The sequence below is a fragment of the Cebus imitator genome, unplaced genomic scaffold (assembly GCF_001604975.1).
Source record: "Cebus imitator isolate Cc_AM_T3 unplaced genomic scaffold, Cebus_imitator-1.0 Scaffold72, whole genome shotgun sequence".
Taxonomy (NCBI): Eukaryota; Metazoa; Chordata; class Mammalia; order Primates; family Cebidae; genus Cebus; species Cebus imitator.
Genome location: NW_016107387.1, coordinates 7211313 through 7229548, shown reverse-complemented (window position 1 = coordinate 7229548; position 18236 = coordinate 7211313). Strand labels below are relative to the sequence as shown.

Here is an 18236-nt window from a genome sequence, read left to right as displayed (position 1 = left end):
TCTGTCGCCCAGGCTGGAGTGCAGTGCCGTGATCTTAACTCACTGCAACCTCCACCTCCTTGGTTCAAGCGATTCTCCTGCCTCAGCCTCCTGAGTAGCTGGGATTACAGGCTTGCGCCACTGCACCCAGCTAGTTTTTGTATTTTTAGTAGAGACAGGGTTTCGCCATGTTGGCCTGGCTGGTCTCAAACTCCTGGCCTCAGGTGATCTATCCACCTCAGCCTCCCAAAGTGCTAGGATTAGTTGGGATTACAGGCATGAGCCACCGCACCCAGCTGGGGAGGCTACTATTCTCATTACAGTGTCCATAAATATTGTACTCTGGTGCAGTACGGTACACAGCCTGCGTGGCCAACCATAGCATCCTGAAATAGGTCCAAGGGGCAAAGAACATGGGGCCGAGAAAGTCTGAGTGCAAAGACAAAGAGAAACTAAGTGTACCCTTGGCAGGGCTCTTACACCTTGGGTTTTCAGAAGACCTGGCAGAACCTGGCCAGACACAGATGTAGCATTCCAGTGTCTACCCTGACCTTGGGCCGACTGGGCCCTAAACCAGGTGTCTGAGGCACCTGGTCAAAGTTCTGCTGGCTCAGAGTGCCAGAACTTTCAGACCCTTATCTCCTCTTAGCTATTAACTGAAGGTTTAGAAAGGCCACAGTTGGCAGAAAGAAAGACACAAGTATGCCTGATTCCATCTGGATCTCCAGATACCTGCAGGCTGGTTTGGAGGTCCTTTCTGAAGGCAGGGAGGTAATTAACTTTTGAGGCCCTTTTGGGAAACCAGAGTTCTCAAGTTTATCCAACTATTCCATGGGAGTTCCAACTCCTCTGAGATGATAAGTCTTCCCTCCACCCAAAAATGTTTGAGCTTGATATCAGCCCCAGCGAACAGATCACCCATGTGTATCTGTTTTTCTCTCTTGGACCTAGGCTATCTCCGGGATGTGACAGGCAACTACACGGCTTCCTTTGTGGTGGCTGGAGCCTTCCTTCTTTCAGGAAGTGGAGTTCTTATCACCCTGCCCCACTTCTCCTGCTTCTCAGCTGCTACTTCCAGGCCCCAGGACCTTGTAACAGAAGCACTGGATACTAAAGTTCCCCTGCCCAAGGAAGGGCTGGAAGAGGACTGAACTTCACGGAGTCAGGCCCAGAAAGTCAGAGCATGACAGCTCCAGGTCTTCTGTTGCCAAATCTTGGCCTCCACACAACCACAGTGCCTTAAGATCCTTGATCTGCCTCCCCCTAGAGCAGGCCTGGGGCTCCTGCAAAGTGTGTGCCAACCCTTTCTTGTATTTTCTTGAGGACTCTTATTTCTCCTCTTTTACTCTCCTAACCTTTTCTAAAGGACCCAGAAGTTTTTAAACATCAAGGAGTCCCTGCTTCACTGAGCTGTGAATCAACTGTGAAAATCAAAGGCCAAGAGACTTATGTTTTGTATACCAACTCTAGTGTTGCCTCCTACGTTTCTTCTCGGAACACTCATGTTTGGGAAACAAGAATGTCCCTTTGAGATAAAATCAAATAGGAAAATTAGATAATAATCACAACTCAAAATGAGCTGGGGCCCATATGCTTGGGCTGGCTGAATGGAGTCATGCCTGGGAGTGGGGGAGCGTACCCAGGAGCTCTGATGACCCAAGGCATTTTAACCCCTGGACTCCGCTGTCCTGCACACCGCATACCTCTCTCTTCCCTATTATCCTTGTGGCTTAGAAAAGAAATTGAGAAAATGCTGAGGACACAGGGTATAGATGTGCAGATAGCTTTGGAAAGTGCAGATAAAGCTGAAGTCTGGGCCCAGGATTCTTGTACTTCCCTCAGGCCCATAGAAGGAGATTGAGGCTGGGCTTGATGGCTCACGCTTATAATCCCAGCACTTTGGGAGGTGGAGACAGGCAGATCACCTGAGGCCAGGAGTTCGAGACCAACGTGGCCAACATGGAGAAACCTTTTCTCTACTGAAAATACAAAAATTAGCCAGGTGTGGTGGCACACGCCTATAATCTCAGCTACCCAGGAGGCTGAGGCAGGAGAATCGCTGGACCCCGGAGGCAGAGGATGCAGTGAGCCGAGATCGTGCCACTTTACTCCAGCCTGGGTGACAGAGCAAGAAGAGGAAGGAGATTGAAATGCAGGGGAGAGTCAGTCTGGGAGGTCTGGGTAGTGGAGTAAGAAACATGAAGATGAGGCAGATAGCACCCACGAGCAACCTACCCCCAGCCCCAGGAACAAACTGAAACTGGCTGGCAGACAACTTCTCAAAGCTTCCCTATTACAGCGAGGACTTGGGCAAAGAAAAAGGGGTTGGCTGGACAGACAGTAACCCTTCTTCATCCCCAGGGCCTTCTGGGAGCCTGTTCCTTTGAACCAGCCTTTCTGGCTGTTTTAAGTAGAATGTTTTCAGGGTCCTAGGTTGGTGAACAGTTGGAGGTTTCAGGAAAACCTGATAAAAATACTTTATTGGGAGAGGGGCTCAAACAATAAAATAATCAACAAGTGGTATCCAGAGTGGGGTGAGGGCCTCCTGGGGAGAGTAAGACAACCTGGGGAGTGGGAAGCAGCTCCCCACTCTCTGGGGGAGGCCTGGCTGGAGGGGAGGCTGGACCACAGGAAGGCAGCGTCCTGGGCAACCCTATGTAGATGAAGCTGCCGAAGAGGATCAAAGAGCCACTCATCAGGAAAGAGGTGGTGAAGTCTCCTGTCTCATCCCTTAGGAAGCCTAGGAGGATGAGTAAAGGAATTCAGAAGCCTTGAAGCCCAGGGGCGGAGGATAGTTATAAGTGGATCTACGGGCTCAGGTCCTTACCTGACAGGGGAGGGCCCAGGAGCCCCCCGAGGCTCATCAGCATCATCACCAGCCCGGTGGCCTGCACCACACCTTCGATGCCCACCAGCCCAGGGAGGACACCGAAAACCAGCGGGGCATAACTCCCGGCGCTCAGCCCATAGGCCACAGCTGCGACCAGCAGGGGACCCCCCCAGCCCTCTTCTCCCCCCACCACAGGCACCAGTCCCACCGCCCACAGCCCCAGCCCTGTCAGAGCCCCGGACACGGCCAGCAGCCGCGGGAGAGGCATCCAGCCTTGGTCTGCCAGCCAGCCGCAGGCTAGCCGGGCACCTGCATCCCCCACCGCAGCCACGGCCACCACCAGCGCTGCTCCGTATCCCCCTACGCCCCGGTCTAAAGCGTGGGGGGCCAAGTGAGCGTAAGGAACGTAGTACCCGCCCCCAATCAGGACTGTGCCTAGAGCAAAGATTGAGAAGGCCCGGCGTGTGAAGAGACCCAGGCCAAAGGCAGCTAGGGGGCTACGCGGTGGGGCTGGGGGGTCTCCAGGAAGGGCCAGGGGTAGCAGCAGGGCACCACAGGGGGTGAGGTGGAGGGTGATCGCGCCGAGGAGGAGCAGAGCGCCCCGCCAGCCGAAAGTATCGAGGAGAAGCTGCAAGGCGGGCGCCAGGAGCAGCGAAGAGGCCCCGTTGCCGGTGAGTGCCAGCCCCACCGCCAAGACTCGACGGCGGGAGAAGTATCGGGAGAGGGTGCCCAGAGCAGGGGCGAACGCCAGGGCCCAGCCAGAGCCTGCGAATGAATGGGAGGGGATGAGGCTGGCCCGGGGGATACCCGCCCCAGCATTCCCAGCCCCGCCCTCCACACCAGGCCCCCCACCTCGTTCACTACCCCAGGTCCCAACAAGCTCCGGTCCCCACCTTCACCCCGAATGACGCGGGCACCCCACTTCCCTCACCAGCGACGAGGCCAAAGCCGAGGTAGAGGTGCAGCAGACTGCGGGCGAAAGCCGAGAAGACAAAGCCCAGCGAGGCGAGGACACCGCCAACCATCACCACCCGGCGGGCCCCCCAGCGCGTGCTCAGGGCGCTGCCCACGGGGCCTGGAAGGGGGCGGGATCAATGGAAGACACGCCCCTGGGCCCCCAAACTCTAACACTTCTCATTGGCTGTTTGCCTCCCTCGAACTAATGATTCCTCTCCTGGACCTAAAGGTGCACTCTTTTCTGGAGCCGGTAGCCCTTTCTCAGGTTGTTGGATAATCAGGTGGGTCTCCTATCCCTCCACTCGCAGCCTCTCCACCCCGTTCCCGTCTCCCGCCTCAGGGCCCCCCTCACTGGCTGCCTGCTGCACCGCCAGGGCCAGGGCGCTGATCCACGCAGTGTCCTGGGCACTTCGGTCAAAGTGTTCGGCAAGGTCAGGGAAGGCCAGGCCCATCGAGCGCAGCAGCCCGTAGGACAGCCCGTTCACCGCGAAGGCTGCGGCCACCACCACCCAGCCCCAGCCCCCGTCCGGGGGTCCGGCGGGCTGGGGGGTCATCGCCGTCTGCGGGGGTGTGGAAACACCTGTGAGAGAAGGCTCCACGCCTGTGCTTTCGCTGGGGAGCTGGCATCCCTGAGATCCAGCCTCTGGCTGCTCGTCCGGGGTGGGCCCGTCACCCTGAGAGCGACGGCGCGGGGCGGAGGGAGTCGGAGCCAGTCCGCCGGCTGGAACTCCCGGGTCCGCGCGACGCACCGGGATGAGGACAGCCAGATCCCCCAGGCCTAGGGCTCCCAGTCCCACACACACTCGTCCCCCTTACCCGACCTCTCCGGGGGGTGGTGCAGGGAGGGGAAGGGCGAGGAATGGCTGGGCCCGGCTTTCTCTCCACTTCCCAGGCGGGCGGGGGCCCCAAAGGGGAGCTAGGGCAGAGATGGAGCCCAACTTGGACAAGCTCTCTTGGTAAACAGAAATCACCCGGGGGCCTGAGCCACCTGGGACGCGGGGGGTATGGAGGGAGGGGGAGAGCTGTGACAGCCAATCCGCCAAGCCGCAGGTGAGGCCAGACTCCAGTCCCACGGGGATTGAATTATGTACGCACACAACCCGGAGCTCCGGGGAGGGAGCAGCGAGGAATGAATGCCGCGGGGCCCTGCCCACACCCATGCACCTGCCTCCTGCTGCGCACAGGGGAGACTCGTGGATTGCAAACGCCAGTGAGCCCGGGGTCCACCGCCAACGCGTGGAAATAGAAGTGGTCCCAAAAGCCTGAGGGGATGAGTAGTTTTGTTCTCTTTTTTTTTTTTTTTTTTTTTTTTGAGACAGAGTTTCGCTCTTGTTACCCAGGCTGGAGTGCAATGGCGCGATCTCGGCTCACCGCAACCTCCGCCTCCTGGGTTCAGGCAATTCTCCTGCCTCAGCCTCCTGAGTAGCTGGGATTACAGGCACGCGCCACCATGCCCAGCTAATTTTTTGTATTTTTTAGTAGAGACGGGGTTTCACCGTGTTGACCAGGATGGTCCCGATCTCTCGACCTCGTGATCCACCCGCCTCGGCCTCCCAAAGTGCTGGGATTACAGGCTTGAGCCTCAAGAACGTTGCTGAGGACCAGGTAAATCTCGATATCAAATCATAGACCTCCACTGCGTGCCTGCTCTGTGCTTAAAATAGCAGGCCCCCAGGCCAGGTGCAGTGGCTTACGCCTGTAATCCCAGCACTTTGGGAGGCTGAGGTAGGTGGATCACCTAAGGTCAGGAGCTCGAGATCAGGGTGGCCAACATGGTGAAATCCCTTCTCTACTAAAAATAAAAAAATAAAATAAAAATTAGCCAGGCGTCTTAGTGCATGCCTGTAGTCCCAGCTACTTGGGAGGCTGAGGCAGGGGAATTGCCTGAACCCGGGAGGCAGAGGTTGCAGTTAGCCGAAATTGCACCCTGCATTCCAGCCTGGGTGACAGAGATTACCTCTCAAAAATAAATAAATAAATATAAATAAAATAAAAATGACAGGCCCTCAAGGACAGAGGGATGAAACAGGACTCCCTCAATGTGAGGACCTGCAATGTGCCAGGCACTGCTATCCTTCCACCTTGACCCTATGAAGGTGTCTGTAGGGAGGAGATCCCGGAAACGGTAAACGCCGAGGCAGAAGCCACAAGCCTCAGCCTATTTCCATCTAAATAATGAAGAAGAAAGTAACTAAAAATATAATTGTAGTAGTTATTAGTTATTCATAGGTGATTTGAATTCTTTTACTCATGCCTCTCAGGTTGGAAGTGTGAACCTGGGGCGACATTGTGAAAGAAATGACCCTAAGGCAAGCCGCTTTAAGCCCTCTGCCATGCATCTGTGTGGTGCTGTGCTTCAGTGGTCACATCCCATGTCTACTTTGATGTTCCCCTTCTGTACCTATTTCCTTTTTTTTTAGAAGAGATAATCAGTAAAAGTAATATAAATCTTAATGTCTTTGTTCTTTCTTAACAAGTATGGAAAAGTGCTGACACATTATGCTCCTTACCTCATCTCGGCTACTAGAAATTCCTGAGCCCTACCTGTATAACAGGTGATGTACTTGACCCTATCACTGCCACACACTATCTACCCTGCCCCCAATTGCAGACCACCAAGGCCACACCCTAACTACCCTGCCCCCAGATTTGCAACTCAATAAAAGTCATAGTGTCCTGGCATTCCGGGCGACTGCCAAACTCCAAGCTTTGGTTGGCAGTGGACCAATGGGTCCAAACTCTTTTCTCTAACTCTGTGTCTTGTGTCTTTTATTTCTACAATTTCTTGTCTCCACACCAGCAGAGAGGAGCTCAAAGGACCCTGTAGGGCTGGACCCTACAGGTGTCATCTTTTTTTTTTTTTTTTTTTTGACGGAGTCTTACTCTGTCACCCAGGCTGGAGTGCAGTGACAAGATCTCAGCTACTACAATCTCCACCTCCTGGGTTCAAGCAATTCTCCTGCCTCAGCCTCCTGAGTAGCTAGGATACAGACACCTGCCACCACGCCCAGCTAATTTTTGTATTTTTTAGTAGAGACAGGGTTTCGCCCTCTGGCCAGGCTGATTTCGAACTCCCGACCTCAGGTAATCCACCTGCCTAGGCCACCCAAATTGCTGGGATTACAGGTGTGAGCTACTGCACCCGGCTGGTGGTGTTCCTCTTTTACAGATGTAGTAACTGAAGCTCAGAGAGAAAAAAAAAGGTATAAATGTTTGAATTTAGGTTTGTCAACTGTGGAAGCTCCAGGGAGAATAATCCCATCGCCGAAACAAAATCTGGCGCCGAAACAAAATCTGGCGCGGTTAAAGGAAATGTCCTGGAGGCAGCTTGATGCAAACTACCCTGAAAAGGGCAGAACCATTGCAGGGACAGAAAACTTAGGATTCTAAAACAAGAGACCACAACAACACGCCAGGCTGGAGAAACCGGTGGGGCCACTTTCCTAAGGTGTGTCTTGAGATCCTTGAGATCAGAACCTCTAAACACTTAGGTTAGAATTTTATTTTTATTTCATTATTTATTTTTAGAGACGGGGTCTTGTCCGGGCTAAAGGGCAGTGGCACCATCAAGGCTCACTGTAGCCTCGACCTCCCAGGCTCAAGCAATCCTCCACCTCAACCTCCCGAGTAGCTGGGACTACAGACTCTACACCACGACCCCTGGCTAAATTTGTTCACTTCTTGTGGAGAGGGGGTCACAGTATGTTGCACATGCTGTTCTCACGTTCCCAGACTTAAGCAATCCTTCCACCTCAGTCTCCCAAAGTGCTGGGATTACAGTCTACCATACCTGGCCAGGTTAGAGTTTTAAAAGCAAAGTAAGAAATCAGATCATCAAACCCAGGTATTGATTTTTTGAACCACTTTATAGAAAATGTCCTTTTTTACAGGGTAACATTGCTTTACCTCAGCTGTTTGAATTCAGAGATGTGTTCTTTGGTTTAATTATTAAACAACGTGATAGAACATTCAGCAGCGTAAGCTGGGATCATGCATACACTGAGCCACATGATGGCAGTGTGTCCTAATCGTTGGGAAAGAAGCTGCACGTACAGACAAGAAAAACAGCTTCTTGAGCTAAACTGTAAACCTAAACAACACAGCATGACCTTCAATTGCCTATGGGGGGGGAAATTACATTTCTGTACTTTTACAATAATCGAAGGTAGACCTAGGTTACCATTTCAAACCATCTCCGCCCCTCCCTCTGGCACCCTTCCGTCAGCCACTCTCTCCTCTGATCTGTGGACATGCCCAGCTTTTTCTCACTCCTCAATTTTTGTATATGTCATGCTCTCTGCTTGAAATGCCCTGGGTGGAGTACAGGAGTTCGTGAAGGTTTTAGGTCCTGACAGACACAGCTTAGGAAAGTGGCTCCACCTGCTTCCCCAGCCTGGAGAGCTGTTGTGAAAGTCACCAGGGAGGCAGAGCCAGCAGGTCCTCAGCCACTGGGGAGGGCGGGGATCCCGCTTCCTGAGAAGGCTGCTGAGGACTCTGCTTCAAGCTAAACGAATCACTGTCTCCCCTGGTGAGGCAGAAATACTGGGCCATCAAAGAGAAGCCTGGGCCCTCTGCGTCTGGGAATTGTGCTAAGTGAGTCTGAGCACCTTGGCAGAATGATTACGAAGCCAGAAGGGTGTCCAGAGCCTGGGGCTAGGGCTGTGAAAGGGCACATTCCTCTCCTACCTCGGGCTCCCTATATTCTTAGCAAAACTTGTCATCATTTGCTCATGGAGGTAAAATAGCACAGAGATTAGGAGAAGGGACTCCCAAGTGGCTTTCCTGGGGTTGAATTCCAGCTCTACCACTTAGTAACTACATGATTGTGAGCAAGTGTTACTCAACCTCTCTGTGCCTCAGTTTCCTCATGTCTACAATGAGGGTAATAACAGCAGCTACCTGATGAGTCGCTATAAGGATTAAATGAGTCACTGTGATTACCTACATAAGTAAGGGACTTCAAACAGTGCCAAAATATGATATGTGTTAGGGCGCACGGCCCCGACTTTTTTTCTTTTGACCTAGAGTCTCGCTCTGTTGCCCAGGCTGGATTGCAGTGGCGAAATCTCAGCTCACTGCCTCCCCGGTTCAAGTGATCCTCCTGCCTCAGCCTCCCAAGAAGCTGAGATTCCAGGTGCCTGCCGCCACACTCAGCTAATTTTTTTGTGTTTTCAGTAGAGACAGGGCTTCACCATGTTTGCCAGGCTGGTTTTGAACTCCTGACCTTAGATGATCCTCCCACCTCAGCCTCTCAAAGTGCTAGGATTACAGGCACGAGCCACCACACTTGGCCTCTATTGCCGCTATTGCTGTGTCTTGAGGAACCTGGCTGGACTGAACGGCGTGGCAGCCCTTTCTCACCTGGCTACTTTTAATGGCAAAAATGCCTCAAGGTCAGGGCACCATATTGGCCTGGTAAGTTCTGAGTAGAGCCACATGGGTTATAAAATGTAAGTGGCTATAAAGAGATTCAATGGAAATTTCTACTTTTCTTATTATTTTTTCCTCTTTCTTTTCCCTTAACATTTTCCAAAGTTTGTGAGAAAATGCTGATCTCCCTGTCTTGACGCTAAATGCAAAAGAGAAGGCCAGATGCGGTGGCTCACACCTGTAATCCCAGCACTTTGGGAGGCTGATGCAGGTGGATCACCTGAGGTCAGGAGCTTGAGACCATTCACTGTTGCCTGCCCACCTGCCTCCCCATCCACCTTCTGCAGAGGGAGCCAACATGGTGAAACCCTGGTCTCTACTAAAAATCCAAAAATTAGCCGGACGTGGTAACACATGCCTGTAATCCCAGCTACTTGGGAGGCTGAGGCAGGAGGAATCACTTGAACCTGGGAAGCGGAGGTTGCAGTGAGACAAGATTATGCCACTGCACTCCAGCCTGGGTGACAAGAGAGAGACTCCATCTCAAAAAAAAAAAAAAAAATTTAAAAATAGGCTGCACGCAGTGGCTCACGCCTGTAATCCCAGCACATTGGGAGCCCAAGGCAGGCGGATCATGAGGTCAGGAGATCAAGACCATCCTGGCTAACATGGTGAAACCCCATCTCAACTAAAAATACAAAAAAGTAGCCAAGTGTGGTGGCACACGCCTGTAGTCCCAGCTACTGAGGAGGCTGAGGCAAAAGAATCACTTGAACCCGGGAGGCAGAGGTTGCAGTGAGCTGAGATCTCGCCACTGTACTCCAGCCTGGGAGACAAAGCAAGACTCCGTCTCAAAAATAAATAAATAAACAAACCAAAATAAAACTTCATACAAAATATTTATAGACAGCTACCACGTGCCAGGTGCTACGCTTAGGGCTAGAGATACAAATATAAATAATATACGGAATAATATACTGTCTTTCCCCTCTCAGCCTCACAATCAAATCAGAGGATCATCATATAAATAAAAAAATTGTCGGCACAAGGACAGGGACACTTACACCGTAGAGTGCTGCATGGGAGGAACTGACTCATTCCACTTAGGCCTGCTGGGAGGCTTCACAGAAGAGGGGCTCCTTGAGCTGGGTCTTGAAGGATGAGTAGGAGTTTGCCAGATGGATATGTGGGCAGGGGCATTCCAGGCAAAGGGAGCAGCTTGTGGAAAATCACAAAGGCATGAACTAGCTTGGCACATTGTTTATTGTTTGGGGAGCTATAAACAGCCGCTGTGTAGAGAACAGAGAATGTGTAGGAGAATAACATAGGATGAAGCTGCAGGGGCAGGGGGTCCTGTCTGAAAGGCCCTGAAGGCCAGGCTAAGGAAGTTAGATATTATTCCAGAGGCTGATACTGCTCCCAAATGTCCACTGAAGTGGCACTCACTAATACTGGAAGCTGAAGACAGAGGAGAGAGGAGTCAGGCCACACTCAGAGGGGTAAAGAGCGTTTGCCTTTTGCATGTCAGAAATTTCTTTGAAACATCTTGTTTTATGTTGAAAATTCATGCAGAATTTTGCATTGTACTCTTTCTTTTTTTTAGACAGAGTCTCACTCTGTCGCCAAGTGCGGCGGCACAATCTCGGCCCACTGCAATCTCCGCGTCCTGGGCTCAAGTGATCATCTCACCTCAGCCTCCCAAGTGGCTGGGACATCAAGTGTATACCACTTTACCTGGCTAATTTTTGTATTTTGGCAAAACACAGGTTTTTTCCATGTTGTCCAGGCTGGTCTCAAACTCCTGAGATCAAGTGATCCACCCGCCGCAGCCTCCCAGAGTGCTGGGATTACAGGCGTGACCCACCGCACCCAGACGCATTCGACTTTATAACCATTTTTGATGCATGTGTTCATAGGAAAATAATGCTTTCAGTGACAAGATAAATAATTTAACCTTTTCTCCTCATACCTTCAAGAAAAAAATATAACTCTCGGCCAGGTGCAGTGGCTCACGCCTGTAATCGTAGCACTTTGGGAGGCTGAGGAGGGTGGATCACAAGGTTAGGAGTTCGAGACCAGCCTGGCCAACATGGTGAAACCTTGTCTCTACTAAAAATACAAAAATTAGCTGGGTGTGATGGTGGGCGCCTGTAGTCCGAGCTACTCAGGAGGCTGAGGCAGGAGAATCGCTTGAACCCAGGAGGTAGAGGTTGTAGTGAGCCAAGATGGCACCACTGCCCTCCAGCCTGGGCAACAGAGCAAGACTCTGCCTAAAAAAAAAAAAATACATATATATATATATATGTATATAAACTCTCCCAGAAGATGTATATATTTATTCCAAGGTTTTGTTTTCCCTGGCACACTGCCGCTGGGGTGATAGGGAGCCACGATGGTGCAGCAAAGCCCCCCCTGCAGAGTCCCTGACCACGCCAGTTCCTATCTGCCTGTGCTAACTACTTCTCAGCCTGTAGTGACATCATCTTTTTATTTTTTAATTTCTTTTTTTTTCTTTTAGAGGGAGGGTGACACTATGTTGCTCAGGCTGGAGTGCAGTGACTATTCACAGGTGCGATCCCACTTCTGACCAGCCCGGGAGGAAATTCTCCTTTTTTGTCTTAGGCCCTTTATCCCTTACATTACCCTTACACCACGAGGCCCTAGAGGTGGACCCTTACGTCATTGATTTCTGGATTTTTCATACACAAAGATGCCAAAGGTGAGTGCTGAATCACTGAACGACAGAAACATTGGACAAAGGAGTCGTTGAATGAGTGGACCCAGCGCCTGGTGCTCTACAGAATGCAGCAGTAGCCCAAGAAGGAGTTGTGGATGGACCAAACCACAAAGCCTGCCCACACGGGGAAAGCCCCCAAAGCAGATGCTGAGCTAGATGATGTCTATAGGGAGATCATAAAAAAGGGTCAAGCATGGTACATCATTTGCTTTGGGAACCACAGGATCTGGGAATGCATCTATGCTTGCAAACTCTAGAACTGCTCTGGGGCTCACCGAGACCAGCTCGGTCGTAGAGACCCCAACCCAGGTGGCACTGAAGAAACAGACATAGAGAGCAAAAAGGTAAGAGACAGACAGTGGACCTCAGCATTCCCCACTGAGAGCCTTGAACAGAGTTTGAGCCATACATTTATTGACAGCAAGCACATGATAATTTAAATAAAAGCATTCTTCACAGGGAACAAAGCATTCTTTACTAGTGGCAAGAAACAGGCTCTGGCTCGCTTATCTATTGCAGCTGGAACATGTCATTAAGGCACATGTCACTCATGCTATTGTTTATGGTTCAGAAACCCCCCATCGGTCTTCCACCCAAGGGCAGGTTAGGTCTTTCTTTCCCTGGCTCCAGTAAACCAAGAACTTCTAGCAATGTGCATCCCTCCATCACAAGGATGTCAGAGTGCTATGGATACTCTGTTTATGGCCAGTTTCTTTAAGGCCTGTTTACGCCGGGCTTAGGGCCTGCTTTCAAATGCTCCCAACAGGGCTTTTTCATGGGAGCTCCTGCTGGAGGTTCTTGGGGCCTCTGGAGCCTGCCGCCTCAGGGAAGCCCTGAACTGAGCCCATCTATTTCCCAGTACCCCCACCAATGGACTCCCTCTGCAGAAGGTGGACCAGGAGGGAGGTGGGCAGGCAAGAGTGAGGGGGTTACCCACAGGAAGCACTGCTCTATTGGAGGTGCTCACAAATACGAGGCTCTGTATCGTTTGGCTCAGCTGATCTTGGGTTTCTAAGACCTAATAGAGCTGCCTCTCACCCCTCAGCCCCAAGAATGCCCCCTTCCCTGGATCACCCAGAGACCAGGCTGTGGAAAGTCAGCATAGAGCTAAAGCCCACACCCAGGGCCTGGAAAAGTGGGAGAAGCACGTGACCTGTGGAGGCGATAAGGACACAGAGTTCAGGATTTGTGGCTCAGGGTGGGGGAGCACATGAGAGGCTCTGAATGAAAGGGGAAGTGGGTAATGAAGCAGGAGGGTCGGGGCTCCCTGTGTACCTGGAACAAGTCTGCTTGGACGACCACACCAGCTGGAAGAAGGAGACAGAGCCAAGTCTCCTGAGCTTTCCTGGTGTGGGGACTGGAACTGGGGTAGGACTTTGCTGAGTCTGGGGCTGTGGGGAGGCTGGTGATAGGGTTGAGGGGGCACAGATGAGACAGAGCTACGTCTGGATCTAGAGCGGAGCCAAGGCCTCGGATGTGCTGGGAATCCTACCTCACAGTACTTCCTTTTCTTCGAGGCAGAGTCTCACTCTGTCGACCAGGTTGGAGTGCAGTGGCGTGATCTCACTTCACTACAACCTCCACCTCTCAGGTTTAAGCGATTCTCCTGCATCAGCCTCCCAAGTAGCTGGGATGAAAGGAGCCCCCCACCACGCCTGGCTAACTTTTGTATTTACATTACCCCTTTCTTGTGCCCTCTACCAAATCTGTCTCCAGTGCCTTTTCCAATCCAGGCCCCATCCCTTCCCTCTGTCATCACCAACCCCTTCCCACCATATTACATGTTGGGGGTCTGGAGGACCTGACTCCTGGGTCTCTCTGGACAGCCCAGTGTCCAGGACAGGAGATCAAGGACAGCAGGGGAAAGTGCCTGGGGAAAGTTCCCAGCTAAAGGCTCTGTACCTGGTCTGTGTCTAAATCTCCAATTTTTTTTTCTTTGAGACAGAGTCTCTGTTGCCCAGGCTGGAGTGATGGCGTGATCTAGGCTCACTGCAACCTCTGCCTCCTGGGTTCAAGCAGTTCTCCTACCTCAGCCTCCTGAGTAGCTGGGATTATAGGCGCCTGCCATGACACCTGGCTAATTTTTGGGGGGGGATTTTTAGTACAGAAGGGATTCCACCATGTTGGCCAGGCTGGTCTTGAGCTCCTGACCTCAGGTAATCCACCCACCTCAGCCTCCCAAAGTGCTGGGATTACAGGCGTGAGCCACCATGCCCAGCCTAAATGTGTCTTGCCTGGCATATTCTATTAATTAAGTCTGGGACTTGGCCAATACCTCTATCAAAGTTGTGAGTCGTAAGCCATGGCACTAACTCTAACTTATTTAAGGAAGGAAATGATTTATCACAGGATGCTGTGTAGTTCATCAAATCACCAAGAAACCTACAGAGCCAGGTTTGGCAGGAACACAGATGGCTGCAAGCCTAAATGGGTTGCTAAAGCCACCGTTATCACCACAGGACACTAGATGTCACTGCTGGCAGCCCTCTGTAACCACTGGGCCTAGACACTGCTGCTACTCCTCAGAAATGTTCTCTGCTGCGTCCGGACGCAATCACAGGGTCAGGAGCTCAAGACCAGCCTGGTCAACATGGTGAATCCCCATCTCTACTAAAAATACAAAAATTAGCTCGGTGTGGTGGTGGGCACCTGCATTCCCAGCTACTCGGGAGACTGAGGCAGGAGAATAATCTTGAACCGGGGAGGTAGAGGTTGCAGTGAGCTGATACCGTGCCATTGCGCTCTAGCCTGGGCAACAGAGCGACACTCCATCTAAAAAAAAAAAAAGGAAAAAGGAAAAAAAGAAATGTTCTCTGCTTCTGCACTCCCAAATCCAAGTCCAGTGATCCTGACCACGGGAACCTAGGCCACATGCTCTCAGCCTAGCCGGAAGGGGTGGCAGGAAGAGTGAGAACCTGGTACGTTCAGTGTCTATAGGCAGATGGGTTCTGCCTCCTTTCAAAAATAATAAGGTGGGGCTGGGGCACAGTGGCTCACCCCTATAAGCCCAGCACTTTGGAAAGCTGAGGCGAGCAAATCACCTGAGGTCAGGAGTCTGAGACCAGCCTGGCCAACATGGTGAAACCTCATCTCTACTAAAAATACAAAAATTATCCAGGTGTGGTGGCATGCACCTGTAATCCCAGCTACTTGGGAGGCTGAGATGGGAGAATCGCTTGAACCAGGGAGGTGGAAGTGCAGTGAGTTGAGATTGTACCACTGCACTCCAGCCTGGATGACAGAGTCAGACTCCATCTCAAAAATAATAAAAATAAGATGGAAAATTTTTTTAAAGGAAAGCGTTCAGATGCAAGAAGGCCAAAAAATCCTAAACTGTGTAAGCCCAACTAAAATGGATTATTAGAATAGGAATGAGATTCCAATTGGACCTGGTGAATTATTAAAAGCACAGTTCCTGAGTTCCAACTCCAATCATTTCCAGGCATCTGTAACAAGGGGGCAATGCTTTAAAGGCCTGTTGGTGAGACTTCAGTGAAGTTAAGCTTGGAAAGGACCCAGCACAACTCCAGGCACAGGGCAGGCATCCTACAAAGGTTGGTTCCCGTCCATTTCATTTCATCCCATTTTCTGGCCGTGGGTAGCTGGCTACCCCTTCATCTCTACTCCAGTCCAATTCTACTCCGAGTCGCTGTGCCCTCCTGTCTGGATTTGTAGGTCAGACCAGAAGGGGCCAGAGGGTGGTATTTGTCATCTCCCCGCTGCTGTGCCAACCTCTCAGCGACTTTTGAATTTTTTGGCCCCTTTTGTCTGCCTTCCCCAGTCCCAGCCTGAGACCTGGGCACCTGACTTGAAGGACTCAGGCTCTTAGTGGACCTGGTAACAATGCCCACATCAGCCCTCAGGGGTTGGCCTGGCCAGAGTCTCTACCTCTCCAAGGAATGTCAATCAGAACCAGAAGTGAAGGTGGGAGCGGACAGGGAGTCAGATAACAGGTTTTCTGTAGGGATGCAAATTACATATCCTGGAGGATCTAACATAACAAGGCAGAGTTCTTGGGGGCCAAGTAAGTAAAGGGTGCCTGCTTTCTGTCCCCAAGACAGAGGAGCCTTTGTGGACACTAGGAGGAGTCACGTGGGGGCTGGCCAAGCCCCGAGAAAGTCCCAAAGCCATTAGAGGGCCCGGACACTGAGGAGGCTGTAACTGGCTGCAGTGGCTGCCACACAAGCCTCTTCCTGTCCTTCAGCAGGGCGGGGCGTATCCCTCCCAGTGCTCTTGTTTCTGTGCCTCTTCTTGGCCAGGAATTTCCTTGCCCCTGCCCACGTCTCCATGCCCTTTCCTCTGCAAAGCCTTCTCCTCCCTCTCCCCTACTGTCAAAATATTTATTTTATTTCTTTTATTTTTGAGGTGGAGTTTTGCTCTTGTTGCCTAGCCTGGAGTACAATGGCATGATCTGGCTCACCGCAACTTCCGCCTCCTGGGTTCAATTGATTCTCCTGCCTCAGCACCCACCTCCCCCACCCCAAGTAGCTGGGATTATAAGCATGGGCCACCACACCCAGCTAATTTTGTATTTTAAGGAGAGACGGGGGTTTCTCTGTGTTGATCAGGCTGGTCTCAAACTCCTAACCTCAGGTGATCCACCCACCTCAGCCTCCCAAAGTGCTGGGATTACAGGCAAGAGCCATGGCGCCAGGCCCTGTCAACACATTTAAATGCTAGGCAACCTCTTTTAGTTAGGGTTCCTTCCCTCTATCCCATTCAAAGAGCTGTACCCAGCTTTATCTACCTCCATCTCAAGCTTTCATCCTATGTCTCTCTCCTGGTTTCACAATCAGGAGTCTCTTGCAATGAGAGCGATCTTGGTTTAAAACGCATTTGTGAGGAAGGGATGTCAGGGTCTCCCCTGGGGGGAAGTCACACCCGAATAAGCCTACAGAGAGGTGAGGCAAGGCCTCAGGCATTTCGTCAACTGGGTGCATAGGAAGGGTACCCTGATATATGGGTAACCAGCTTCCCCTTCCCTAGGCCCAGGGATCTAGGAGACAGGAAATTGATGCCACAGACCCAAGAGCTGATGTTTCAGGACCGTGGCCAGTGAGTGCTGAACACGGTGAGCAGCAGGGTAGGCTGAGACCTGAGCTCCATGACATGTAAAAGCCCAGCTGTTGGCTGGGCACGGTGGCTCACACCTGTAATCCCAGCACTTTGGGAGGCCAAGGCAGGTGGCTCACCTGAGGTCAGGAGTTTGAGACCAGACTGAAAAATGGAGAAACCCCGTCTCTACTGAAAATACAAAAGTTAGCCGGGCGTGATGGCACATGCCTATAATCCCAGCTACTTGTTGGGCTGAGGCGGGACAACTGCTTGAACTCAGGAGGCGGATGTTGTGATGAGCCGAGATCGAGCCACTGCACTCCAACCTGGGCAACAAGAGGGAAACTCTGTTTTAAAAAAAAAAAAAAAAAAAAAAAAGCCCAGCTGTTCTTGGGTGGCTTGCGGTTTCTGGGTTTATTTCCCTGTTGTCTTTGAGGAGAGTTTATTTATTCCCTGAGTATGCAGGGCTTAGGGCTAAAAGCATTCCCCGTGCTTACAGAAATGCTATGGATAGGAAAAAGTGTATTGATTTCCAAATACAAAAGGAACATTTAAAAGTCTAAAGTAATGAATGCTGAAGTGTTTAAAAAATTCTACAAAACATGAGTGAGTCCCTTTCTTTGTTAAATTTCATATTCCTAAATTTTCATCACGTTGGATAACAATTTGAAGCTTTTTTTTCACTTTGCAGGATTTTCTAAATGTTTTTCATGATTGCTGAGAAATCAGAGCTGATCATAGATTCAGTGAGCACCCTGCAGATGAATAATCCTTTAAAAGAATAAACTTCCTTTTAAGATTTGAAATGGCAAAAATCTTAGAAGTCTTTTATCTGGCTTTGGTACTTAGTGGCTGTATAAGCTACAGCAAGCTATTCAACCTCTCTTTGCAATAGTTCTCTCATCCCCCAAAAAACATAATAGTTTTGAGAAAAAAAGGTAATTGCTATGATCTTAATGTTTGTGTCTCTCTCTGCCAAATTCATATGTTCAAATCTAATCCCCAGTGCAAGGTAGGACCTTGGCTGGGCACAATGACTCACGCCTGTAATCCCAGCACTTTGGGAGTCTAAGGTGGTGGATCACCTGAGGTCAGGAGTTCAAGACCAGCCTGGACAACATGGTGAAACCCCATCTCTACTAAATATACAAAAATTAGCCAGGCATGGTGGCGCATGCCTGTAATCTCAGCTACTCAGGAGACTGAGGCAGGAGAATCACTTGAACCCAGGAGGCAGAGGCCGCAGTGAGCTGGGATTGCACCATTGCGCTGCAGGTCGGGCAACAAGAGCAAAATTTCATCTCAAAA

General features: G+C 51.1%; 2 protein-coding genes across 4 annotated transcripts in view; one reads left to right on the top strand and one right to left on the bottom strand.

Annotated features, from left to right (window-relative positions):
- SLC16A13 (solute carrier family 16 member 13) overlaps positions 1-1533 on the top strand; it is a 5114-nt gene extending 3581 nt beyond the window's left edge. For both annotated transcript variants that reach the window (XM_037739683.1, XM_017531739.2), the window contains one exon: positions 931-1533. In XM_037739683.1, coding sequence (XP_037595611.1) covers positions 931-1130 — 200 coding nt within the window. In that variant the 3' untranslated portion in view covers positions 1131-1533. The remainder of the gene's footprint in view (positions 1-930) is intronic.
- Positions 1534-2431: 898 nt separating this feature from the next.
- Positions 2432-4898, bottom strand: SLC16A11 (solute carrier family 16 member 11). Of its 2 annotated transcripts, none has more exons than XM_017531737.2 (5): positions 4583-4898; positions 4119-4326; positions 3741-3884; positions 2807-3574; positions 2432-2719 (listed from the first exon to the last, which is right to left on the bottom strand). In XM_017531737.2, the coding sequence occupies exons 2-5, from the start codon at positions 4318-4320 to the stop codon at positions 2490-2492; spliced, it is 1344 nt and encodes a 447-aa protein (XP_017387226.2). In that variant the 5' UTR covers positions 4321-4326; positions 4583-4898; the 3' UTR covers positions 2432-2489. The 2 variants fall into 2 exon arrangements, with proteins under 2 accessions (XP_017387226.2, XP_037595610.1); XM_037739682.1 differs by lacking the exon at positions 4583-4898 and adding an exon at positions 4516-4532.
- Between the last annotated feature and the right edge of the window lie 13338 nt (positions 4899-18236).